Here is a 24849-nt window from a genome sequence, read left to right as displayed (position 1 = left end):
CAAAGATATGACGGGAGGAAATGTCTCTTTGAACAGTTACTAAGAGGTACCTTCATATGGGCCTCCTAATAGGTCTCCTAATAGGTCTCCTAATAGGTCTCCTAATAGGTTTATGCTGATAGGTCACGGTTAACTGGTAGGTAGGTACATATGTACATATATACCTATGTACGGATTATTGGACACTCCACTAATAGAACGCTAATGCAGGCATAAAACTACCCGCTACCCCTGCTGTAGAACAGAAGTTGACCCCTCCTACCCCGCCAAAGACAAAAGAAAAGAAAATAATAAAATAACAATTCCATATTTTTCATATTTTAACTCTTGCTCAGATAATCTACAAGTTCCCCCTTCCCCCTTTTCTTCTCACCATGTCATCTGAACTAAGTGCGCCTCCCATTCTTTCGACACCGGCAGAACATACGTTTACCGAAGACCCAACACCATCTTCTGCGATCTCTCAAGCGAAGCGTCCTCATAGACCCGACCATGAGCTTTACGAAGTTTACGAGATCGCCCGGACAGCCGCTGAGATCCGACAGAATGGCTGGAAACGAATAGCACTTCAGTTCCCCGATGCTATGTTACCAGATGCACCTTGGGTTGTCAGCGCGCTAAGCGCAGAGCTAGGAAAATGGCAAACCGAGGTACAAGATCAGAGCCAGCGTTTATATATCTTGGCGGATACGTCGTATAGTGCCTGCTGCGTCGATGAGATCGCAGCGGAACATGCGAATGCTGATGGTGTGGTACATTATGGCCGCGCATGTCTAAGTCCCACCTCAAGGCTACCTGTAATACACATATTCACGAAGCAGACGCTAGACTACGACGACGTAGCTGAGGCGTTCGAGAAAGAGTTCCCGGAGAAGGCGGATAAGGTGGTGCTAATGGCGGATGTCATGTTTCAAGAGCATGTTGGTCCTATAAGTAAACTATTAAAGGAAAGGGGGTATACCAGCCTCATGGCGACCGAAATATTGCGAGATCCGACTGGAGCAATACCAAATCGCAAACTTGTAACCCCTGATACGTCTATTGATTTGAACGAGTACCACCTATTTCATATTTCAACCCCTCCTACCTCCCTCCTCTTAACTCTTTCGTCTCGCCTCGCCTCTTTGAGGATATATTCGACACCCTCATCGCCTTATACTACGACATCTGCACCTCCCGACCCTAGCGCCACTCCTGGTTTACTCCGCCGCCGTTACGCTCTAGTCATCCGGTTTGCCACGGCATCCATCATTGGAATTTTAGTCAACACGCTCTCCGTAAAGAACTATATGTCTACCATATCTACACTCAAAAGCCAGATTGCGGCCGCCGGCAAGAAGAGCTATACCATTGTGGTTGGCAAGCTGAACGCCGCGAAGCTGGCTAACTTCGCTGAGGTAGACGGCTGGGTTGTCGTTGGGTGTTGGGAGAGCGGGTTGGTCGAGCAAGAAGGCCTTTGGAAGCCCGTTATCACACCCTTCGAGCTTGGTCTTGCGCTACAGGGCGACGAAAGCAGGGTTTGGACGGGCGAGTGGTGGGGTGGTATTGAAGGCGTTAAAGCTTCCCCGGTTACCGACGAGAACGATGAGAAGTTATCTGAACAAGAAGTACCTGAAGAAGTTGAAGGAGGTGTCGACGACGAAGAGTCGGAACCTCCCGAGTTCGATCTCCGTACTGGCAAACTCGTTAGCCATAGCCGGCCTATGAGGGTCGCTATCCGAAGCGCACCACGAAGTGGGCCTGAAATTGAGGTCGCCGGTCTAAGCTCTAACCAGGGAACTACGAGCTCGGCAATCACCAAACGAGCTGTCGGGGATGTGGCCTTGGTAAACGGCGTTGCGAGCCCAGGAGCGGAATTCTTAAGGTCGCAGAGGACCTGGCGGGGTTTGGGTACGGACTTCGATACCGAGAACGATGACGAGGAGGAGAGCACTGTCGTCGAGGAGGGACGGAGCGGAGTCGCAAGAGGATATACTGTTGGCCAGGACCAGTTACGGGCATGAAATGTCTCTTACTTTACTGGCGGTAAGTAAATGAGGCCACACCGGTAACAAACGATATTTTAGTCCCCCCGTGGGGGTAAAACAGCGCTCTAGGATGGCGAGTTCTTATAACAGTATAAGGATCGGTAGGAAGATCTGGGCAACTATCCCCCATTCAAAGGCATCGGTTTAGAATGAGGTAAGAGCCAACGCGGATATTCTATCCCTCGCAACCAAAAGTCTGTACTACGCGTCTCCATTGACGTCTATAAAGTACATACCTTGCAGAATCAGGTTAGGACCTGTTAATCTTACCACGTTGGATACAAAATTTAACTAATTGCAACCTATATCCAGACTAATTCATATACGCTTATATAAAGATAACATGGTCTGCTAAAACGTATCAACAAGAAATAGGGATAATATTACGAGAAATCGTAATATCATTGTTATCTCACTTGTGCTCTGTCATTCACTAATAACGGATGTACGGCGTATCGATATATATTAAACTGATAAACAATCAGCCACCACGGCTCATGAACCGTTTAGACACATAGCATACATCCTCCAGCGTCGTAGAAGCGAAATTAGTCATTATCGTCAAACTCATCATCATTGAGAATCGAAATAGGCATATGCGACCGCGTCTGCTTCTATCGGATACTCATCTCATCTCAAGTGTTACGTCGTCTCGGATCGGATCGGATCGGATATATTCCCTATTCCAACTCATTTCAACCCACATTAAATCAAATCAGTCGTTCCGAATATCCGGTCATGGTGAGAAAATGCCGATTCCTCTCTACGGATCCGCATTCCCGAATCCCATCATTCTCATTTGTACAAACACTTCTATACGCGCCAGGTATATAAGAAGTCCCACCACCCTATACATAGGTGCGGCGGTGTGAGTGTGTGCTGTGTCTGCTATGAGGGCTGCGGCTGCTGCGGTGGCCGTGGCGGTGAGTATGCGTCTCGCGGTAGTACGATGTGCGGTCAGCGGTGCCTGTGCGATCGCCGTGCAGACACGCGAGAATGCTGGTGATGAAGAAGAAGACGCAATTCATGATGCCGAACGCGAAGGAGGCCTTGAGCATAGCGCACGTCTTGTCAACGTTAGTGTCCCAGTTGGTAACGGAGGCGCTGCCGAAGGGACCGAAGCTGACGTCGTAGGGGTCGCCGCGCGTAATATGCGTGCAGTCGGCAGTGGCAATCATGCGCAACGTCCACACCGCTCCGATAAAAGCGCCCACAAACAGAAGATCGAAGACGGCAACGAAGGTCGCGTTGGCGGACGAGCGGTGGTAGCTAAACAGCGTGTAGATAGACCACGCCAAAGCTAGTACCGACACGATAAAGAGTACTAGGATGTAGTTGGGCGTGAGCTGATTTAGCTGCACGTAGCCGTTGACGAAATATGCCAACATGCCCATCGTCGGGATCTTTCGAGCGCGTTATCGTTAGCGCCAATATTAACATTCTTCTCTCGAGGGGAAGAGAAGAACTTACTAGTGTAATGATCTGCATGAATCGCCAAAAGGCGAAGAAGATAGCGAACAACATTTTGCCGGTTCTTCAAGCGTGTGCGATCCGAATACAACGGGAAAACAGTTACGCGCGCGCAAGCAGCAGGCTTGCGACTAAGAATGAAGGCGACGGGAAGGTGGGAAAGATGATGGTGAGAGAAGGTAAGTGAGGTAAGAAGGGAGAAAAAACGAGTTAAAGAAACAGGTTAAAGAAATAAGTTAAGACAACGGTAAAGCTGAAGCTCGAGTTTAGGGATGGGATGGGATTGGCCTGCACGCCAAGAGCTGCAAAGCAAGGCGGCTGGTAGAGTTGTGGGCTGGGATTTCACCGTCTCGGGATCTTATGCGCCTTTTGCGCCTTTTTAGTGGTAGGCCTGCAGACTCGATACCAGGTACGGAGCTCGTCGATGTGGTGGTATTGGAGATCTGCTAATCTCTACTAATACTAATACATGTATCTTAGGTACTAATACGCTATTAAGACAGGAGACGCTGAGATCGAGCCGGATGATTTTATGACGCGTTTTAATAAGTCGTAATCCATCCAGTTGATGTAAACGCAGTACAAGTATTCCGTATAATAACCAATGTACCTAACGTTCAACTTGAGTTATGTTAGGTACCTAAAGGTATATATAACCTCGTTGTCGCTATTTGCACTTGTTGTATTAAATCAAAGATGGGTGAACGAGTAAAACGAATAGCGGGGTTCTTCATACGAGATTATGAATGCCTATGACGTCGGGAAAGATCAACCGGGGAGATTTAGGTTATATCCAGCTTAGAAGGCTGTAATCGTCCTGGGTTAGGTGTAAGACACCTAGATAATCTGCAATTAGATACAAAAGTGCATGTCAGCTGGAAATAAATATCATTTCCACTTGGAATTCTCAATCCTCGAGTCTAGACCGATAGACCGATAGAAAAGTAGCGGGGTTGGGAACCTTCTGATCTGAGGTGGCTGGTCAAGTAGGAAATAGGTACTTGGCGTATATTCCAAGATTCCAAAGTTGTCGCAAACTGGTCTGTGCCCCGTGAGCCCCCTTAATCTTTACTATAAGATATCTAGTTATCTAATATTTATACTATCTTTGACAGTAATGTCAACTGAATTTTTAAAATAAGATAATTTTATACAGGACATTCTTACAAATTCTGGAAATATTTTAGCTAGAATTCTTCTTGCTACACTGGTGTCGATTAGTCGCGCATACTTATGGCTTTTCACCCAAGTCCAAAATCTCATCATCTTCGAATTCTAGCACAGTACGTGCTAGCTCAAGCAGTATCCCTTTCTTGCTTTGGTGGGGGTTGAGGCTATCACGATGGGCTAGAATCCTCAAAACCCAAGTTTAATAGTAGGTTATAGGAGTACCCTCGTCTAAGATAGAAATATTCATCACCATCCCGAGTGCCTATTATCCCTCCACGGACCCTTGGAGGGCTATCCTATGTACATTATGGCTAGGATAATCTTTTGAGTTCTTCATCTACATCGTTACCTCAAAGTATACAATATATACAATATATACAGGCGACTTTATGGTCTCAAGTAGTTGAAGCAGGATCTCAAGGAGCTTCGAGTCAACTATCATGTTCCTACTTTCGGAATCTCAAAAGATTCTAATTAAACAGCTTGGCTACGAACCATTTAGGATATTATATATAAGGGGAAGTAGAATTTACAGCACCCCTTTATGTAACTACACGTGTTTCTTGTAGTGGTGCAGAGCATGGGCTCACTCGTATCGTAGTATGGGTCGGAATAGTACTCGGCATATTTCCTATTCGAGCTGCTTTACCTGGATATGGTTGGTTAAGAATATTTCCAAAAGACCGGATGCAACACCGTGATCCGTGCTACTTTAAGTGCTGGGATAATGACCTAACATATGACGGGCTCCGCGGCGTCCACGATCGCCATTTTGGTGTAGTTTTCTAGATTGATGGCGATATCCTGATTCTTACAACACTCGACGACAAGAGCGAATTGATATCGCATTCTCTCCATTTTTACCACGCCGTTACTATTGTTGTTAAATGGAGAACTCGGAAAAGTCAGTGGTTCCGGCCGCTGATGCGCTCCTCACTGACTCTTCGCCTTCTGACCTTGAACACGCAAACCACAATGTCAATACTCCTGAGCCGTTGGTGCAAGATGATGGCTCGCGGAGGAAACCGCTTGCCTTCCACATGTCGTTTCTAACTATCAACATTATGTGCTTTCTTGTTTCAATAGACGCTACGATCCTTGCTGTCGCGATACCGGTATGACATTTTGTCCTAATCATGGTTAGATTTAAAATACCTAATGATAGTCTACCTGCCTAGGTAATAGCTCACGAGCTTAACGGAACTACACTGGAGGCTTTCTGGGCCAGCATAGCATTTTTGCTTGCGGTATGCGTCGTCCAACCAATATATACCAGCGTATCCAATGTTATCGGCCGCGCGATGCCTCTTTACTCATCCTTCCTCTTCTTCATCGTTGGCTCTGTAATCTTCGCAGTGTCACGAAGCATGAGCGTCTTGATTATCGGGCGTGTTATTCAGGGGTTTGGGGCCGGAGGATTGGATGTGCTGGGCGAAATCATCCTCGCTGATATAACGACCCTGAAGGAACGTCCAAAGTACATCGGATATCTGTCTATTCCAATGTTGGGAGGCACAATTCTCGGTCCCATCCTTGGAGGTGCCTTCAGCCAATTCGTAACATGGCGGTGGATTGGGTGGATCAATCTTCCTCTATCAGCTCTAGGTCTTCTCCTAACGGTGCTTTTCCTAAGTCTCAAACCTATCAATCTGACATTCCGGGAGAAGATGCGTCGGCTTGACTGGGGCGGTATGACTTTGTTCACCGTCGGATGCACGCTGTTCGCGTCGCCGGTTGCCTGGGCCGGTGCCATGTTCCCGTGGTCCTCCTATAAGACTTTGATTCCGCTGTGCTTGGGCGCTGTTGTGTTAGTCGTATTTGCATGGTACGAATCACGACCCATCGAGCCCGTCTTTCCATATCGAATCTTTAAGAGCCTCACAGCGTCTATGGCACTCCTCACAACCTTCTTCCATGGCATGGTTACTTATAGTGTTGTCATGTATACCCCGTTATTCTTCCAGGCCGTATATTTGGACAGCCCGTTACAATCTGCCGTCATCTGTCTCCCACTTTGCTGCATCTGCGCCGGCTTCGGCCTCTTCTCAGCTATCGCAGTGGAAATAATCCGCAAGTACCGGCTGCTTATCTGGACTAGCTGGATCCTGACCGCAGTCGGCGTGGGAATTTTCAGCCTCTTAGACTGTTCTTCCACCCTTGCGGATAAAGCTTCCCTCCAGGTCCCCCTCGCCATAGGGATGGGCAGTCTGTTTGCACTTTTGAACCTTCCCCTGCAGGCTAGCTTGTCGAATGCAGACGACATGGGTCTCGCCGCCGGAATCCTGGTCTCTTTCCGACTCTTTGGTGGGCTTATCGGGTTGGCCATATGCTCTACAGTGTTCAACAACGTTTTCGGGTCTCAAATTGACTTGCTCGGACCCTTGCCGGGTGACCTGGCTATCTTGAATGATGTACGGGAGGCAGTCGGCCTTGTACCACTTTTGAGGGATCTAAATATGACAGCCGAGTTATTGGATAAAGTGATTGAGGCATATAGGATGTCTATCTCTGCCGTATTTTGGACGCTTGCAGGGACGGCTGGGGTAGGATTCTTGCTTTCTCTCTTAATTAAGGAGAAGTCGTTGGAGAGCGAAGAGCTAGGAAAGCAGCAACTAGAAGAAAAACGATAATGGGCCCCCTTTAATACCTAACTTACGTGCTTGGATTTCTTGGCCTCCCTAATATTGTGTGAATGCGACATTGCATTGACCTTGAGTACCTATCGTAAGACGGGTACCTGAAGAGCGCATGTAGACCCTATGTAGGTAATCAGTACTGGATGGGATCAATACTGTTTCGCGTTTATGCCAAGCTATCCTAGGTGCCTACTTAACCTACCTCTGGTTATGTTAAACGATATGTGGTTATACTTAATGTAATTATACTTGCAGACGTTGTTGGTTACCTAGAGCGAAACCATCCACCAATTGACGCATGGCCCATCTAGAGGCATCCCGGTAGTTCGTTGATAGGTATTAATCCGAGCTGAAAGTTCCCCTACATTAACTAGGCTATGGCGCTCTTCATTTCGCCGTTGGCTATCCTCTAGCTACTACACACCAAGTTTCCAACACGGCTAGTATGGAATGCCAAAATCAGACAGAAGCAGGCTCTCAGCAACAAGAGAAGCCTCTCTTAATAACTTCATCGCTTCTCGGCCCCCCTCCTTACGTGCTTGATCCCCAAGACCTCCCAGACTCATTCGATCCGTTTCCTGGCAAGATTGGCAGCCAATAGCCAATTTCGGCAGGTCGACGAAGACACGCTGGTCAAATATGGGCCCAAGGTCTCCCTAGCCGAAGCCGAAGCCATGGACTACATTTCCCGTCATACCAGTATTAAATGCCCCAAAGTTCTCGGCGCTTATGTTAGGTACTCAACGGGAGAGGTCATATCATCATGTCTTTCGAGCATGGTAAATCCTTACAGGAATTCTGGGAAAGCGCCTCCGAGAAAGAGAGAGAAGTAGTGACCACGAGATCGTATTCACGCATGGAGATCTGAATACCGGGAATATACTCGTACGGGATGACATGACGGTGGTTATCTTGGATTGGTAAGGTATACAGCAGGATTCTACCCGGCCTACTGGGAGTGGTATAAAGCAACCTGGCATGGCGTATTTCAGCCAAGTTTCATACGCCAGGTAGAACGGTATATTTCACCTTATTGGATTGAAGCCAATATTATGAATCAGATATTCAATAAGATCCTCGGCTAGGCCATCTTGAAGGTCACCACCGACTACCCCCTAAATAGCATACAAGCGAAAATTAGTAAAAATAGTAATTTTACCTAAGATAATTCTAGTTGAAATACCCTGACTAGGTACCTAGGTACCCAACCTATACGGCGTATAGTATACGCTACTAAAATAGCCCCAAAACCTTTTCTGGGTATTATACATATGTGCGTCCCTGTTTGTAGGTACTCTGTTCATATCCTCATTACCCGCATATCAAATACCCCTAATAAGTGAATACCCCCCCCACTCAACCCCTTTACACCTACCCAGAAAAAACGCTCACAATCCCGAAAATATCTGGTTGTATTATTACAGACATAGCCCCTCAGATATCCTCCTCAACAACAGATTCAAGTTCGTCAAAGTCGCGGATCACCGGCCCCAGTCCATCAGAACTATTTAGACTTAGGATGGGTGCGCCGCCTACGCTTGACGGGCTATGGCCAGGATCAAGGAAGCCATCCATTCGCGTAACATCTAAATCTAGGTCTAGAAGTGCTAGCGCCTTCGTACGGCGTATACCCATGCTAATACTCATGTCCTGCGGCTGCCTGGCGTCCTCAAGCCTACCGCCGCCCAAGCCAGCACTACCCGGCCCGAACGTCGCGTAGCTACGCTCGCTCCTGGCACCTCGCGAACCGGCATAACTCCTGCGGCCTTGATAGTTCCCCTCTGACGAAGATGGCCGGGCAATACTCGAGGCAGCATCGTCCGAACCACCCCACGTCGTAGTAGGTGTCAGGGGTACAGCAGTGGTTTGGGACAGCACGCTCCGCGGAGTATAATGCCCACCGCTACTAGAACGGCTAGTCACAGTTCTAGGCGGTCGCGGGAACATATGTGCCTGTGCTCGCATCATACGCAATACGGGATCACCCGAGTGCGCGTTGGAATTAGTGGACGTGTCAGAGTCGGCACTTTCGCCGCCGCTAGCGCTGCTATTCTGCTGCCACGTCCGGGGCGCGAGCCAGCAGTGCGAAATATCGTGACAGGCCTCGGCTGCTGGGGCCGATGCGCCCTTCCATGGCGGGACTTTGGTGCCTTTGAAGCGTGGCGAGAGATGGTACGACACGTTATCTTTGTATCGGACATTGGGCGCATCGACTGATACGCTGGCCAGGGTTTGCAAGATCACGTAGATAAGTACCCAGCGGCCGCGGCGGGCGACGAAGGGGTCTACGCTGCCGACTTGGTCTGCCTTTTCAAATCTGACGAAGCTTTCGATTAGGTCAGATTGCGTAAAGTCAGACCCCAGGATGTATATGTTGGTCGCCTCAGTATACGCTAGCTGCGCACGCCTCTCGGCAATGCGATCGTCGGAGGCTTGTTTCGTGTTGTTACTACTATTATTTTTCTCTTTTTTAAATCTTTCTCTACTTGAGCTGGACGAAGCTGGAGCATTTGGTAGGATTGACTCGGGAACAAGAGGATAAGGGTGCGGGATATGAGGAAATCGCATGCGGTTGTCGAACTCGATCAGCATATCTGTGAGAGGCAGGTCGGGTGTATCTGAGTCGAACGACTTGTTACCGCTCTCGGAGACCATCATCCATTTTCGACTACTGCGCGTCTCCGACTCGTCCCATACAATATCTCGGTTAACCAAGTAGTCGTAAAGTGCACCGAAATCTTTTTGCATTTGCTTTGCCAACGTCCTGCTCAGCCACGTCTCCTCGCCTTCCGCGGTTCTCGCACCCGCTTCAGGCGGAGGCCAATAGCCATGAATCTTTGAGTAATGCGATATGAAGAATTGGCGTAGGCGCTCGGCGGCGTCCCTTGCAGCACCCTTTGCGGCCGGACCGGCAGTTGGCCAGATATCTCCGCAAGAAAACTCAGCGAGACGCTCTTCCGCGGCTTGTACGCGAAGCTGCGTCTCAAGGCAAGCTCGTTCCAGAAGAGCCCGCGTGATAGGTGTGATGATTCTGAAATCTGCGCAAGCCTCTAATCGGGAGTACATCCCGGTGCAATGTACAAACGCCTCGTACCAACCCTCCTCCCACCGTACCTCCGGCGTTTCTGACCACGCGAGAAGGGACACGGCCGTTTCTGGGTCGTTGCGAGAGTCATCAATACCACGAGCGGATAGGTAATTTAGAATAGTACCTAAATTATCTGCCTCAGGAGGCATATAAGCCGTAAGACGTGTTAGCAAGTCGGACAACGCTTGAGAAAGCGACAAGCCAACTAGGGATGCGTGGTACAGAAGCGCGAATACGTTGCGAGTTGTTATAGCGTACCGGTGCGCTTCAAGCTTGCCCATGTTCGGTGGTGTTGGAAAATACATCTCGTAGGAGATCTGGCCGTCAGCGTCTGTAAGACTAGTATCCTCGGATACTGGGGGTGTGGGCTGACCGTTCCGGCCCAGGTTGTAGCCAAGTTGCGGATGTGAACCATGCGGTCGTAGCATCGGTGGAGCGCCGATAGGTGATTGGAGCGCGTGCATTCGTAAGTCATACTCATCCTCCGTGGACCCTTCTCGAAGAAGAGTAATGAGGAAACGAGATTCTGTCGCTTCGATAATATGAGACGACAAGCGGAAAGAAGGGTTTGGCCGTGGCTTTTGCCCTTTGCGACCGAAAAAGATTAAAACATCACCGTTAGGATCCCATAATTCAGGGTCTTTCCGGAGTTTGTTCCATCGTTGAACAGGCCTCCCAGCACCGATCCAACGCCTGATTGGGGGTGTCGTAAAAGGGGGAGGGACTGGGGGCAGTTTGGCAGACGGAGGCGGCGAGACTATCTGCTGGTACTCCGGATCCCATACCAATTGCTGCGGGCTTTGTATAGACGTCGAAGGAAGCTCATGAACGTCGAAAAACTCGGAATCGTGGTAAGATCTCATGACAGCAGAGGACTCGGACCTAGCAGTTCCTAAAGCCTTCTTCTTCTTAGCTCCGAATGTGAAGGCCTTCGTAAGATTTTTACGGAACTCGTTGCTCTTCTTGTCTACTGCGCTTCGAAATCCCGAGCGTTCTATTCCCGACACGTCCTCTGTCCTCAAAACCGGCTTCCTCGTCCTAGCGTACGCAAAGTCAGGCATCGGTCCCTGGTGCGGCATACTATTATTACCGCCACCCTCTTTCTTGCCGGACTCACTTACACCACTCTGGCTTCCACTACTGGGGTTGCCAAAGTTTGCGATCCGGGCGCGATAATTAACCAGATCCGCTTCCCTTGACGGTTCGGAGAACTTGAGGAATCGCGCATTCGTTGTGCCATATCCGGTACCTTGTGGGAAGCCGGGGTCATTGATTGATATGTCATCGCTCTCGGAATAGCGACTGTTTTCTAGAGACCGTACACCCGACTTCGTGTCAGTGATCTTTTTCCTGACGTAGGCACTACGTCCAGACATTGCACCGGGGGTGAGGCAGATGGCCTACTCGTCCAGTTGTCAATACGTTCAACTTGTAGTTGTGTAACGTAAAGTCTGCTACCGAAATTGTTCAGTTGAATAGAGTCTATTCAGTGATGTAATATAGGTCTGTTAGAGCCTCATGTAGCTCGCTCGATTCTAGTGACGATACGTCTCGCAAATGTAACAAGTAGAGGGTTATTGGGAAATCGCAAAACGCAGCGTTAGAGGCTCGACCCCGGTTACGCGTATCCGGTACGAAACGCAAAGGTGAGCTAGAGGATCACTCGCGACTATACTTAAGCGTAACTCCGCTATCAGGCCGCTTTGGTACATAAATGTGAAATAGGAGACGAAAGGTCCCAAGCCACGCGAGAAAGTTCAGCTGTCTTGGACTCGTAGGCACGTATTCGAATATCTAACCGAGAATAAGAGCCCGAAATACTGAATGAATGAATGAATAGGGGGGAATCGATAGTCCAGAACACAAGGTCTCGGAAGGGTGGGCAACGTTAATAGCTATCGATAGTCAATGAGCCTGTGGCGTTTATTATTGCTTTTTGCGATATTTGAGGACCCCTCTTCGGTTTAGCTGGAACAGGACTCACACGACAGGGCTAGTCATGGAATCGTAGAAAGAAATGGTTATGTCGAATTTTCTTCTACGATCCTGCTTCTCTGGTTAATCCACGCCTCTAAGGCGACGTGTATAGATATGCTCGTCATGTGTTATTGACAATCAAGGAGATCATGAAAGGTATGTACGTTAAGATAATATATCAATGTGGGGGATGTCAGGGGATTATCAATACCGGGATCTTGACTCTAGAATATTGTCCGTGGTGTGACTGGCCTATAATATGATTGGTTCTCCTTCCCTGTGCAGCGGTGCATACCTACCTTAGCTGCTTAGGTACTGATATCCCTGGATTTGTTTTCTTATTTTTTTCTGTTTAGGCCTCCTAGATTGGTTGTTAGTAAAGGTGCCGGGACTATAATTCAAACTGAGTACCTACGTATGTGTTGAGCTAGGAAAATCAGTGAACGCCTTTGGGACAAGGGAACCGAATTTACCAAGGTACATAGCCTACCCCGTTCCATCCAGCCTCTTCTTGTAATGCCATATCTTGCGAATTTCGAAGGGAGAAAAAAGGCTGAGATGGGCACAACGGACAACAAGGCGGAATGATCGACAACCGTTAAATATGGTGTTCAAGGAATGCTCCGTCAAGATCCCACGGGTTTAGAATGATGTAAGGATGGATTGATCAGGGTTGATCAGGCAGGGTGCCCTACGCCTAGGTCCATAGCTGCAGTCATATCGAAGCTTACGGCTTGGCACTTTTTCTCGAAAGCTGTGGTTTGACATTGATGATATTGGTGCAATAGTAGTAGCGTAACACGGAACCAAACGATATGCTACCTAGGTACGACTATGTAGTCATTAGGTAGGTAGTCTGTATATTGTCGTGGTGTTTTGGGTAGATTATGTTGTAATGAAGCACCTCTTAGTTGAGGTAGGTACCTACCTAATGTACATAATACCCCCATGCAGCTCCACAGCGGCAATCGCTAGGTTATGCAGAGCTAATTTAGCGTCTAGCTAGGGTCGAAGTTAATACATGCATATCCTAGCTCAATGTGTTACCTAGGTACATGTGACAAGGTACCCGCGAACTAATACATTGATGGAGGTATTGACCTGTTTTACAATCATATAACTCTCTATTAAGCCTCATATCCAACCCCTTATCAGGTAGCTTAAACGTATTCTTTTGGTGCACCCCTTGCCTCCTTACAGCATTTTGAACCCTTCTTAGAACCCTTTTCTGTTTGCTTGCCGTCTTTCAGCTTCCATGAAATTACGCGCATGCACTCGGGAACCCGCATGGAGCAGGACCGGTTAGGCCGCTTCTAACAAGACATGTCTCTATTGGCCTATTGGCTGCGTACGACATAGTAGTTGTATTTTTGTCTCGGACGCCCCTCTAGATCTTGAACATAGAGGAACCTCAAACACTTCCTACTCTATGTGTATGTACCTAGGTAGGTAAGGTACCTAAGGTAGTGTTTGGTATTATCATATCACCTAGCCGAGTCGTTCCATCAGAGCAGCCATGATAAAACTTGGAAAGTTAGCGGGACATATCTTCTTGCGTAACTCTACGTTTGTCGTTTAGTTTTGTTTTTTTTAACCTTGCTTATGAAAAGAAACTAAAAAGAAACACTCCTAGACATTGCTGGTCTATGGACTACCCCGATATATATTAGGATAAGGCCTTGGATTGATGCCATGTTGATAGGTTTTTTGGATTATCAACGAAGCTGTGCGAATAGCATACTCACTTCTTGTTGCAACGAAGCCGGTTTCAAAGCAGGAAAGATATAAAGGGCATAGGCAACTTCATTACTTAAGGTAGTAGCTATCTACAAGTGCGACTGGTTTCAAAAAGCTAACAGCAATAGACACTTCATGTTCATCTCTAAGTAGTCAACCTCCACATTGCCGTTGCTTATTCAGGACATAACGACGTGACTATAACATCTCTACTTCTTTGCCGACGCGATTCGTAGTCCACGTTTCTTGCATCGCTCCTCAAAGCTTGTGAGTCGGGCGTCACTAGGCTTATACTCGGCAGGGTGCTGTTCTTCTTCTGAGATAGACTTCGCGGCAGACTTCTCCGGCGAAAATTCAGGGGCAAGAGGGCTGAATCTAGCTTGAACGAGCTTGACCGGGGTGGGAGGCTCCGTCTTAACTTCGGCTACAGTCTGGATGCTGACATAGGAGATTTCTTTAACAAGAGCCTTGAGGATCTCAGGCTGAACCTGCACCATGGTCTTAGTCTTTTCCTGATTGAACTCGCTATTAAGCATTCCTTATGTTGTTAGTATGCATAACTGGATGTCATTTCATACACGCGTTTACACTTACTGCCAGTCATCTTTCTCACGGCCAACAAGTACCACGAATACGGAGCTGTCGTGCCTTCGATATATCCAGCATCGTAAGCATCCTTCCATAGCCGAACCAGCGGATTGCCATTACGCACGTGGTACAGGATTGTCTGCTGAACCAAATGCATGAGAGGCTCCCGGTTTGCGTGGGTGGCCAGGTTGAGAACAGCTGTAAGTGTGAGTATGGTTAAGGGAAGGTCATTTGGATGTGCTGAGGGACTACTAACCAGGGTTTGGGGGAAAGAACTTCGCTAATGGCAGGTTAGTATATGATACAATAGAAGCAGTTGAGTGAAGAAGGCATACATGTATACTTGCTGCCGTCTCGAGCTGTATCCACCTGGGAATCCATGTCTAGAATGCTTGGATAGCGGTTGGTATTTTCTTGGGTGTGATTTGTTGCAATTTAGGTGTCTATACGACTAGAAATCAACCAGGAAGCTCTAGATAGTTGGTCAACTATAGAGAAACTGAAATCGAGAAAAGGCAAAGAAGAGAAGGCAATTGCTATAAAATAAATACCTACCTAAAGCAGCACGCTTCTTGTAGATTAGAGGTATTGAAATTATGAAGTTGCGTGAAACCAAGAGGATAGGTGACGGTGTTTGCACGAAGCAATCAAAAAACATTGCGCGTCAAGGACAAAGAGATGTCCGAAGAAGTTCGAATGCCTTCGATAAGGCAGAACATACATCAACTCACAGCATGGGAAGTATTGTTGCATGAAAGAAGTAAAAAGTGTAAAAAAGTTTAATAGTCGGCAGAATGATGATTCAAAATTTAGTAGGCGGCAATACATAAGGGCGGTGATAGACGGAGTGATGCCGATTGTGACTATGTACGGGCTAATGCTGCGATGCGATGGCGGAAGCCTAAGACGATACGTGCACCTACCTTATCTTGATATTAGTCAATGCCTAAAGTTTCAAGTGCTAAAGACAAACAAAGTTCCAAATAGCGCTAATTCAATAGGAGTGACTACTACATGTACTACATACTTGTACGTATCAGGCTCCTTCCTCATATAAAAAGAGAGTATTCAACAAGAGATGGCTACTTCCCAAGCCGACCTTATCACGAATATTCCAACTTAATTCTAGTCTAAGACCCAAGACGTACTGTTTTAGATGATTCAGGCAAGTTCCATGCATGTAGGTACAAATACCTTGTGTATTATACTCTACATAACCTAAACTCTAAATATCCTTCCATATTGTATGAGTTGAGTTAATACTAGAACTAATTCAGCTAAAGAAATTCATCACACCGTGCCTATGACCAAGGAGCAAGTGGTACGATTACTTATATCGGATCACTTAAGGCTCCTAATACCAACACAATCTACCCAAGACAGAATCATGCAATGTATTTGTATCTAGGAAGGAAGAACTTGATCTATGTCTACGGAGTTTATATTGTAATTATGTACTTGTTGAAATTATTTGTTCGCAACCTGGGTGTATAATGAGATATATATATTGTATTGGAGAACCAAAGCTCCCATGACTTATTTCAAGCAGTACCAGCTCTACTTAGACTTCGATTTTCTCTGCGTCGATAATTTTGGTGGAATCCGTAATGGATCCAGCATCGACAGCCTTCCCAATATCAATATAGATGTTTGCGCCAGCAGGCCCAGCGCGCTCGAAAGATCTGCCACACTTCTCGGGACCTAGCGCAGCTGTTACTGCAATGCCGACGGCGACGATTGCGAGCGCAATTCCCATAGTTGGGCCGTACCCATCGACTAACTTTCCGCTCTTGCTGGTAACAAAATTGTTCTCGGCAATAGCATTGACGATCTGGGCTGCTGGCGAAGATACTAAGTTGCCTAGCTGATACGCGAGGCCTGGAAAGGTAGAGCGGTAGGCAGGCGGTGACAATTCGTTGAGGTGAATAGGGACTACGCCCCAGGCCCCCTGTACAAAGAACTGAATCGCGAATCCAGAAGCAGAGAGTCCTGATTCTTCTGAGGGCAGGATCCAGGCCGGAACAAGACAGCAGCTGATAAGCGCGGCACCAACGATGGCTCTACGACGGCCGATAGATTGAGAGAGGTAGCCGATAATTGTGCCGCCAACACAAGCTCCCGTGTTCATGAGGATACTGGCACGCGTAGCAGCATCGTTGGGGAGCTCCTTTGACTCTAGCATGAAAGTCGTATAGCTATCCTGGCTAGTATGTGCGTAGTAGTTAAACCACGTCATCAGAAAAATGCAGTATACGCACATACGCCACTCCTTAGCGAGCATCGATTTAGTTTCCTTCCAGAAGTCACCGGCTGAAATGTGATGACCGGTAGCCTTCGCCTCTCTAAACTGGTTGGACTCCGGGAATAAACAGCGTAGGAGGCCAGCGCCGATAGAAAGGCCAGACGCAACCCAGAAGACGGTCTTCCAGGTATCCGTGCCACCGCCAACGCCTAGATTCGCGCACGCAGCAAGAACATACCCAAGAGCGTAACCCTGTTGCAGTATACCACTCATTAGACCACGTGATTCTGTCCTGTTAGATGGCTTGTTAGCATCATATACCTGAAGATGCGAAAAGTCCTATATCATACGGGCAGTTCTCAAGAGCCATGGCCACGGCATTGCCATACACTCCCCCCATAAATAAGCCGAAAAGAGATCGCACAGCAAGGAACTGCTGAAACGTGGCGCTGTAGATAGTCGCAATTTGCAAGAGACCTAGGTAGTTAATCAAAGTGTTAGCCCCTCGGAAATGATTAAGGGGTTAGAACTTTACCGAGAAAAATCAAGTTGCCGACCATTGGCCATTTTCGACCGAACCGATCGCCGAGGAGGCCAAATACGGCAGCACCAACAGATCTCAAGAGCAGTGTTAAGGTGATGGCGGTAGTGATGTCAGTCTTGCTACGCTCGTAGTAGTGTGATAGCTTGACGGTTTGTATCGCCAAGGCGTGGAAGTCGAAGGCATCAGCAGTCCACGCGAATAGACCTACAAGGAAGTAAGTCCAATCCCTCGCGCTTAAAAGCATCAAAAGTGAGATGGGATTTCTAAGCTTCTCGGGGGACTGCCATTCCGTGTGAGATTCGCCCAGCTCGTTCGTAACAATGACCCTTTGTTTCCATCGGAAGAGATCGCCCCAAGATTGCTTCGCCGTCGCGAATATACCTTTTGCGAGGGGATCCGCGGACTCATTACCAACTGCCATTTTAAATAGAAGAGCACAACTGATTTACTTAGCTCTTCGTAGGTTCGCAGGACTCAGGCGAGGCCACTTACTTAGGCCACTGGCGTCTTCAAGAAGACGTAAACTTCATGGCCTTCGAGATTGGAGCATACCCATTTAATATTCCGACTATAGTCTCCAAAGGGGTTTAGATAAGAATAGTGGAGGGTATGTCGGGTATCATTCTATGTAGCATTAGTGAGTCCTCGTTTAGTAGTTCCAACTGCGTCGTAGCGACTCTGCACAATCATATTGCGACTGCATTCATTATATGGCCTCATTCACGCAATACGACTCAGTTATAGTAAGCATAGGTGATTACAATACTCTAGGGGCGCTTAGCATCGATCTTACTGGCGAAGGGAAATGGTTGAGTCGTACTATCAACAAGTGCTCGCTCATCCAGAGGCAAGAGACAGGCGTGAGTTGGCATGGTGGGTAGGCTAAGAGTTCGAAGAGGTAATTCCTCCCGTATAATGAGTCTTTATCCCCTGTGTAATGATTTGTAGATACCGTAACTTCTATAGTATGATAGGTCCATAGTTGTTTACATGAGGTAGCAATTCAGGTATTTAATTATCAATGAATACCTAGGTAGGTAGGTAAATGTAGGGTTACATGCAGATAGCCTAGAGCTGTGGCAGTTATAGGGGAGCCATCTAAGTAATATTGAAATCTCCATGGGCGCAGAAGTATCTCCGATAGCTCCACGACACATAGAAAGTGGAGGGAGCTGGAATTCCCGCGGAAGTCTCGTACATAAATTCCCGTAACACAAGGTGTTTATAACAGGAATAATAAGCGATTAGAACCAGTATTCGCTTTATAGACCAGCCCATAACATAATTGTGAAATATTGCAATATCGGAACTTAAGTATGACCTGCTTCAATGGTTAGAAGCCAAATTGTTCGAAAGGTCCTGAGGAGCTCATGAAACGGTGTCGTAATATTGATATTAAGCAAACTCGGCCATAATATCATTCTATGCATCTTACTATATTATATGGCTCATAGAACTTTCCTAATACATAACAACTTTATGTTTCGAAGCTAGACGACGACGAGGTCTCTCGACAAATAGTGGAAACTGTGTCACGAGGTGGAACGAAACAGTATGGAAACAACTTCGTTGTTCCGCAAGGAACTCTAAACTACCTATGAAGATCTATCGTCTATACATACTGGACAGTTCCTTTGTTCTAGATGTCTCATCTAGAATCCTGACAAACTGGGAAACACCTAATCTTAAGCGAGCGAGCCCAATATTATATTCAGATTGCTGTAAAACTTCTGGCCAGTATAGGGTTCGGTATTTTGGGCCTAACTTATGTTATACTAGTCAATAGGTACCCCTACGATAATATTGAAAGTGTATATCCTAAGGCACAACTGTCCTATTCCAGCAGACAATGTAGTATGAATTCATGCTTTGTAAATGGCCAAGTTAGGAAAGGGGTTAAAGAATCATGCTGTAGTAAGAGTTATATACCTACCTAAGGTAGGTACCTCAGGTATCTATCTAACCTACATTAGGTAGCTAAAATCTATAGACACAATCCTAACACCTTTCTTTGAGGTATCCGTGGCATCATCCAAATCCCAAAATGCTACTGCAATAAAAGAGCCGTTTTGGTGGCCTTTAAATAGGTAAGTATAAGTGTTCTATTGTCGCCCAAACTCTTCATTCTGATCTCTCGGCTCTCCCAGCGCGTTCTGGACGTCGTCACGGCTTTCCTTTTTCTCGACCTGTGTCTCATGTACCTCCTCATCGGTCATCGTACTAGACGATTCTAATAAATGCGGCGAAAGTTCTGTACTAGGCGCTACAGACTTCTCCCCTTCGATTCGCTGCGCCTCCTCGTCGTCGGGCTTCTTGGGGCCGGTGGGTGCGAACCTCGAGCGGGCACGGATACGTTCGCCATACTTATAGAAGGCGAATGGAATCACTGCCAACAACGTCGCGACACCACCGATTAAGGAGCCTCCACCTCCAACGCCGAGCGCTTCGAACATATAGTTGGTGAACAATGGTGCCGCAGCACCGCAAGCCGAGCGACAAACGGTATTTATCGCGATAGCCGACGCGGCGTACATCAAATAGGAGTCGACTAGATAATTCAAATACCCGACAAATATAAGCATGAGCGAGGTCGCCAAGAATACTCCAGCTATCGTTGGGACTATCCAATGAATGGAACTGTAAAATCTGTTAGTCTTGGTCTAACATGAATCATATGCAGTTTGCCTTACTTAAACTCAGCGGTCCATGCGAACCAAAACATGGTAGCTGGAAAAAGAACGCCGCCAATGAGAGCCAGAGTTAACCTGTCCTCAGGTTTTAGGGGTATCCCGTTCTGCATCTTTTTGGTCTTATGTTTGGAATCGAAGAAGACGATAATAGCACCGATGAAGGACCCGATCACGGATCCAATCAAGGGGAGCTCGCCAACCCCAGCGTTCCACCCTCGTTTCTGCTGGAAGACTATTGGGTATATGGTGAATAGCATGTAGAGCAACATGTACACGACAGACATGTATACAGCACATAAGAAGGAGATAGGGTCAAAAAGGATAATCCACGGCCTCGTGAGAGCCACGCGATAGATCCCTATTAATGAGCGGTCACTCTCCTCGACCGGGGCCTTGACATTTTCGTAACCCGGGATCTTAGCCTTCCTTATGCGACGAGCTCGATGGACCAATATCATAGGGCCGAAGGTCTCGGGGATGGTAAACATGGGTATCGCCGTAGCGCCGCCGAGCCATAGCAAAACATAAAAACTCCATCTCCAGTTCTTCGTAAGCTCGAGAAATCCTCCGACAACCGGTCCAAGAGCCGGCCCTACCCAAACCACTATGATAACATTAGCCATTAGCTACGACATTTAGGAATTTTAACCGCAGCTTGGAAGCGACAATTCCTTCATCACAGTCAAGATGCTTTAACTTCCGAATCATGTTATAAAGGAGAAGGTAGCTGAACGTTACATACTGCATGAGAAAACAGCCATCGTGAATCCACGCTCAACGGGGCCCCATAGGTCCGCAAGCACACCCGGGCTATTGCTGAGCGGAGCGCTCACGAACGTGCCCGTGAGAAATCTGCCGACAAGCAAGCCGCCGAAATTAGGCGCGAAAGCACAGAGGAAATTGAATGTGATATACAGCAAGAAGGTACTATAGAAAATCCATCTTCTTCCGTAGAACTATTTAAATCGCTTCATTTAGCCCTTTATTCACTCTTAGGGGTAATACCTTGGGATTTCATACCTCCGATAGGGGAGCAAAGATAAGAGGACCTGCGCAATAACCTAAGAGGAAAAGGGTTATAGTGAGTCCAGCCGCTTCTTCCGAAATGTTGAACTCTTCAGATATGCTCTGCAGTACATTGTGTCAGTTATGCTGATGCCATGCTATAAACATGACTGCAAGAAAACAAGACTTACACCAAAGCAACCAGAAGGAGCCGACGATGCGAAGGTGGCATTCACAACAAGTAAAACCGAACATATCGTCACGTACCAACGCCTAGGGTTAGACCAGTTATGTGGGTTCTCGATGTCGTCGGGCTTAAAATCGATATGCCCATTATCATTTAGGTACGGTCGTTCTTCGAATTCCAGCTCGGCAGTCTTATATGGCTTTGCCGTAGCCCGCGACAGGATACGAATAAGCCGTCCCATATTAGTCTATTCCCGACTCTACTCTCTGATATCTGAGGCACGAAGTATTTGAATAAGACATATTGGTAGACAATTGGAGAGGATCGAAGAGGATAATAAAGGAAAATACGATGAACTAAGCAAGCTGAAAGTTCGCGTTTAGTGTTAAAGGCGATGTTATGTACAAGACAGGTAGCGTAGCATTGAGACGAAGATGACAACATTGCGTCAACTTTGGTAGCTACCGGTGTGAGATTCCGTATCGAGTGTTATTACCGGTGCTTAACTCCTAAGGACCGAGAATAACTCTAGATCTTATCAATCAAAATTGCTAGATCAACGGGGGGTGATGATTCGGTTCTGTCCGTGAACCTATGATCTACAAAATCGACCTCCTAAAATCGTGTCATTAGAGCCGCTATGGTGTATTACATATGCCTACAAGGTATAGTTCCTCGAGTACCGGGGATAAGGCATATCCCGTTAGTATATATACATCCGCTATACCAACCTGATTCGGAAATAAGAGATCGCTGGGCACCCCTCCCCCTTCAATTAGTTCTGGACACCCATTGGAATTTCGCATTTGTCAACAGCATAAAAACTACTCGAGTACCATGACTCACGTCGGGGAGATTCAAACACTGCTTACAAAACACTACAAAAGTCATTGGATCGTCAGCTAGCTGTCGCCGTAATCTTAAACATACACGTAATATCTAAAATTGTATGTGCTTTGCGTTGAGAAAAAAAAAGAAGGGGGGAGGGGGGGGGTACTCGAAAGATGGATCCTCTTATTCTCATCTATTGGAATGCCTTCGAAATCCGGCGACGTCTCATTTAGGAAAGGTTAGGTAGGTAGATAAAGGGGTTTATTCAGACGAATATGTAAGATAGTTGGTCATATGTCTATAGCCCAACATACCCACGTATAACAAATTCAACACTTTTACAACAGAGTTGCATTAGACGCCTTAATCTTCTCGGATGAAGCGGTACCCAAACCCTTCTCTGCTCCCGCATCATCCTGCGCCTGCGCCTCGATGATGGTGTCGTCTAGCTCCCAGATCATATCCTTTAGTAACGTCTCCTTTGCTGGTACAGCGTAGCTTAGTGCCGTGTAAAGAACGGCCGAAGTTACGAATCCAAACAGGAAGTTAAGGGTGTAGAGGTTAGTAACGCCGTCGTTAATATGAACAACTTGGGGGCCGCTGATGCTCAGGGCTAGCCCGGGTAGAAGAGGCGCGACGGGCACGATGAAGGCAACCGCCGCGCGCCAGTTACATCCACCAACGTAGCGATAACGACCATACGGATCGTACAGGCTCGGTATGTCGATCTGCCTCTTCTTGACAAGCCAGTAGTCAGACGCCATGACGCCAGCTATCGGCCCGAGGAAGACGGCATACCCGCTCATGAAGGCGAGGAAGGTCTGCGCAGAGCTGAGGATCTTCCACGGCACCAGCGCCCAACCACCGACAAGCGCAGCGACAACGCAGCCTCGCCTGATATTAATCCAGCGAGGTAAAAGAACGGTCAGGTCGTTGGCCGCCGATATCGAATTCGCGGTGATGTTTGTTCCAACCTATTCCACGCCACCTTATTACGAAGAGCCCCTTATGAACTATAACCTTGGGCTGTTGTAACGTACCTGTGCAATATACCACGCGAGGGCGGCAAAGAAGGCGGCACATCGTCCACCAGAGCCATAGTCGAGCCAAATGGCTATGATATCCAGGGGGTTCCAGAGGTAGTCTCCGCTAAATACTTTGCTCGCGGACGTTGTCACAATACCCAGAACGCCACACAAAGTAAATATAATGGGCATCGCTAGGAGTTGGATGTATTGACCCCTAGCAGACTTCGCATAGCGAGTGAAATCAGGTATGTTTACAGCCAAAGTGCTCCATTGACCTGCCACGCTCGACATGCAAGTTAGCCATAGCCAGACATATTGTTGTTCGTCAGCTGTTGCTCGCAAGGCAAAAATATCACCACCGCCTCCAGCCCTCGTGATACACCATCCCATCGTTGCAATGGCAGCTACCGGAGCGGCCAACAGTTTGACCCAGAACAGAGGACGTAGCTTTGTAGGGTGGATAAGGAGTAGTGGTAGTTGAATTATCCAGAAAAGAAAGTAAGAAAGCATCCCTTGCGTCGTGATGCCGGCAGATTGGGATAGTTGGTTCGGAATGTCGTTGTACGACGGCGCCCAGGCACGCAGCATGATCGTGATGCACTGAGCTCCGTTTGCGCCCTAAATGTTCACGTTAACCTGTGATGCATTCCAGTCGAGAACCATCCTCTCTAGCTTCTTTACCTGTATACCCAGCCAGAACATAGCTAGAATGGCCCGGCTAACGATGCAGAAGTATCTTAGGTAGTAACCGAAGCTACTAGTCGCAATCACGGAGAAAGGCACATGAAGTTTAGCGCCAATGGCGCCGTTAAGCACAAGAGGCACAGCGACGCAGAAGGTTCCTACTATCATGATAGGAATAGCTTCACGCCAACTCAGGCCAACCGCGAGAATTGCAGAGGCCGTCTGCCATGTAGCCAAATTAATCGTGTCGGTAGCCCAGTAGGCCAAAATTGTCCACGTATTCCACGTCTGATCCTCGATGGGCGTCGGGTCTAATCAGTTCGCGTTAGTATTCAACACGGAAGTATTCCGGACAGGCAACTCTACCCATATCGCGATTCGTCCATACGTGCGATGGGGCCAGCGCGCCAGATTGCTTAGGAAGTTCCCAAGAGTGGAGGGAGGTAAACCTCCTCTTGAGCTCAGCGGCCGACGGCTTCCTTGAGGAAATAACCATCTTGCCAGACTTTAGTGCTTTCAATATGGCAATGGGCTCTTGAAGCAGGAGACGCAAACCAGCAGCTCCGTCAAAGGTAAACGTATTTTATGTAGCTGCACGTGAATTACTCGAGGTAACCCTATAACGCCGTATATAGATATGTACCTGGAGCATCGTGGTGATACGGAACGATGTCAGATAAGAAAGCTGCAAGATGCAAGATAGCTTCCCGGTCATCCTGGAATATCATCCTGGAATCCAATGAGGAACGAGTTCCTTATCAGCCTCGCCCGATTCACGTATCCGAGCTATGGACATTATACAAGTCGAAAAGCAGTTAGTTTGCCCAGGTGCAGCTTGACCATCCATCCTTAGTAACTATTATGGTAACTACTAAAGGCTATACTTTAGAAAAGGCCGCCGGAGTCCTTTTCATATATTTTCGTCTTTTGAATGAGTATAGCATT

General features: G+C 47.4%; 8 protein-coding genes across 8 annotated transcripts; 2 read left to right on the top strand and 6 right to left on the bottom strand.

Annotated features, from left to right (window-relative positions):
- The first annotated feature begins 265 nt into the window (after positions 1 to 265).
- On the top strand, positions 266 to 2460 carry F4817DRAFT_114477 (diphthamide biosynthesis protein). Its single transcript, XM_049297525.1, has one exon. It carries the CDS (start codon positions 375 to 377, stop codon positions 2001 to 2003), a length of 1629 nt encoding a protein of 542 aa, XP_049158760.1. The 5' UTR covers positions 266 to 374; the 3' UTR covers positions 2004 to 2460.
- A 415-nt stretch (positions 2461 to 2875) lies between these two features.
- Positions 2876 to 3551, bottom strand: F4817DRAFT_316117 (uncharacterized protein; the record flags this gene model as incomplete). The annotated part of the gene is made up of 2 exons (XM_049300627.1): positions 2876 to 3430; positions 3498 to 3551. The coding sequence occupies 2 exons, from the start codon at positions 3549 to 3551 to the stop codon at positions 2876 to 2878; spliced, it is 609 nt and encodes a 202-aa protein (XP_049158759.1).
- A 1655-nt stretch (positions 3552 to 5206) lies between these two features.
- F4817DRAFT_338226 (MFS general substrate transporter) lies at positions 5207 to 7606 on the top strand. The gene is made up of 2 exons (XM_049303393.1): positions 5207 to 5782; positions 5846 to 7606. The coding sequence occupies exons 1-2, from the start codon at positions 5555 to 5557 to the stop codon at positions 7295 to 7297; spliced, it is 1680 nt and encodes a 559-aa protein (XP_049158758.1). The 5' UTR covers positions 5207 to 5554; the 3' UTR covers positions 7298 to 7606.
- Positions 7607 to 8737: 1131 nt separating this feature from the next.
- On the bottom strand, positions 8738 to 11767 carry F4817DRAFT_358902 (uncharacterized protein; the record flags this gene model as incomplete). The annotated part of the gene is made up of 1 exon (XM_049306085.1): positions 8738 to 11767. The coding sequence occupies one exon, from the start codon at positions 11765 to 11767 to the stop codon at positions 8738 to 8740; it is 3030 nt and encodes a 1009-aa protein (XP_049158757.1).
- Positions 11768 to 13805: 2038 nt separating this feature from the next.
- On the bottom strand, positions 13806 to 15533 carry F4817DRAFT_338220 (uncharacterized protein). The gene is made up of 5 exons (XM_049303392.1): positions 15029 to 15533; positions 14950 to 14973; positions 14700 to 14891; positions 14234 to 14643; positions 13806 to 14183 (listed from the first exon to the last, which is right to left on the bottom strand). Exons 1-4 carry the CDS (start codon positions 15072 to 15074, stop codon positions 14315 to 14317), a joined length of 591 nt encoding a protein of 196 aa, XP_049158756.1. The 5' UTR covers positions 15075 to 15533; the 3' UTR covers positions 13806 to 14183; positions 14234 to 14314.
- A 534-nt stretch (positions 15534 to 16067) lies between these two features.
- On the bottom strand, positions 16068 to 18212 carry F4817DRAFT_338217 (MFS general substrate transporter). Its single transcript, XM_049303391.1, has 3 exons — positions 17471 to 18212; positions 17286 to 17412; positions 16068 to 17227 (listed from the first exon to the last, which is right to left on the bottom strand). Exons 1-3 carry the CDS (start codon positions 17898 to 17900, stop codon positions 16255 to 16257), a joined length of 1530 nt encoding a protein of 509 aa, XP_049158755.1. The 5' UTR covers positions 17901 to 18212; the 3' UTR covers positions 16068 to 16254.
- Positions 18213 to 19371: 1159 nt separating this feature from the next.
- Positions 19372 to 21987, bottom strand: F4817DRAFT_114339 (MFS general substrate transporter). Its single transcript, XM_049297524.1, has 5 exons — positions 21366 to 21987; positions 21190 to 21297; positions 20912 to 21125; positions 20170 to 20773; positions 19372 to 20116 (listed from the first exon to the last, which is right to left on the bottom strand). The coding sequence occupies exons 1-5, from the start codon at positions 21600 to 21602 to the stop codon at positions 19582 to 19584; spliced, it is 1698 nt and encodes a 565-aa protein (XP_049158754.1). The 5' UTR covers positions 21603 to 21987; the 3' UTR covers positions 19372 to 19581.
- Positions 21988 to 22366: 379 nt separating this feature from the next.
- On the bottom strand, positions 22367 to 24623 carry F4817DRAFT_114157 (permease for cytosine/purines, uracil, thiamine, allantoin-domain-containing protein). Its single transcript, XM_049297522.1, has 4 exons — positions 24271 to 24623; positions 23902 to 24215; positions 23233 to 23838; positions 22367 to 23166 (listed from the first exon to the last, which is right to left on the bottom strand). Exons 1-4 carry the CDS (start codon positions 24398 to 24400, stop codon positions 22531 to 22533), a joined length of 1686 nt encoding a protein of 561 aa, XP_049158753.1. The 5' UTR covers positions 24401 to 24623; the 3' UTR covers positions 22367 to 22530.
- Positions 24624 to 24849: the final 226 nt, after the last annotated feature.

Source organism: Daldinia loculata (genome assembly GCF_022478755.1).
Source record: "Daldinia loculata strain CBS 113971 unplaced genomic scaffold F4817scaffold_26, whole genome shotgun sequence".
Classification (NCBI taxonomy): domain Eukaryota; kingdom Fungi; phylum Ascomycota; class Sordariomycetes; order Xylariales; family Hypoxylaceae; genus Daldinia; species Daldinia loculata.
The sequence above is the reverse complement of the archived record's forward strand: the minus strand, read 5'-3'. Positions and strand labels throughout refer to the sequence as shown.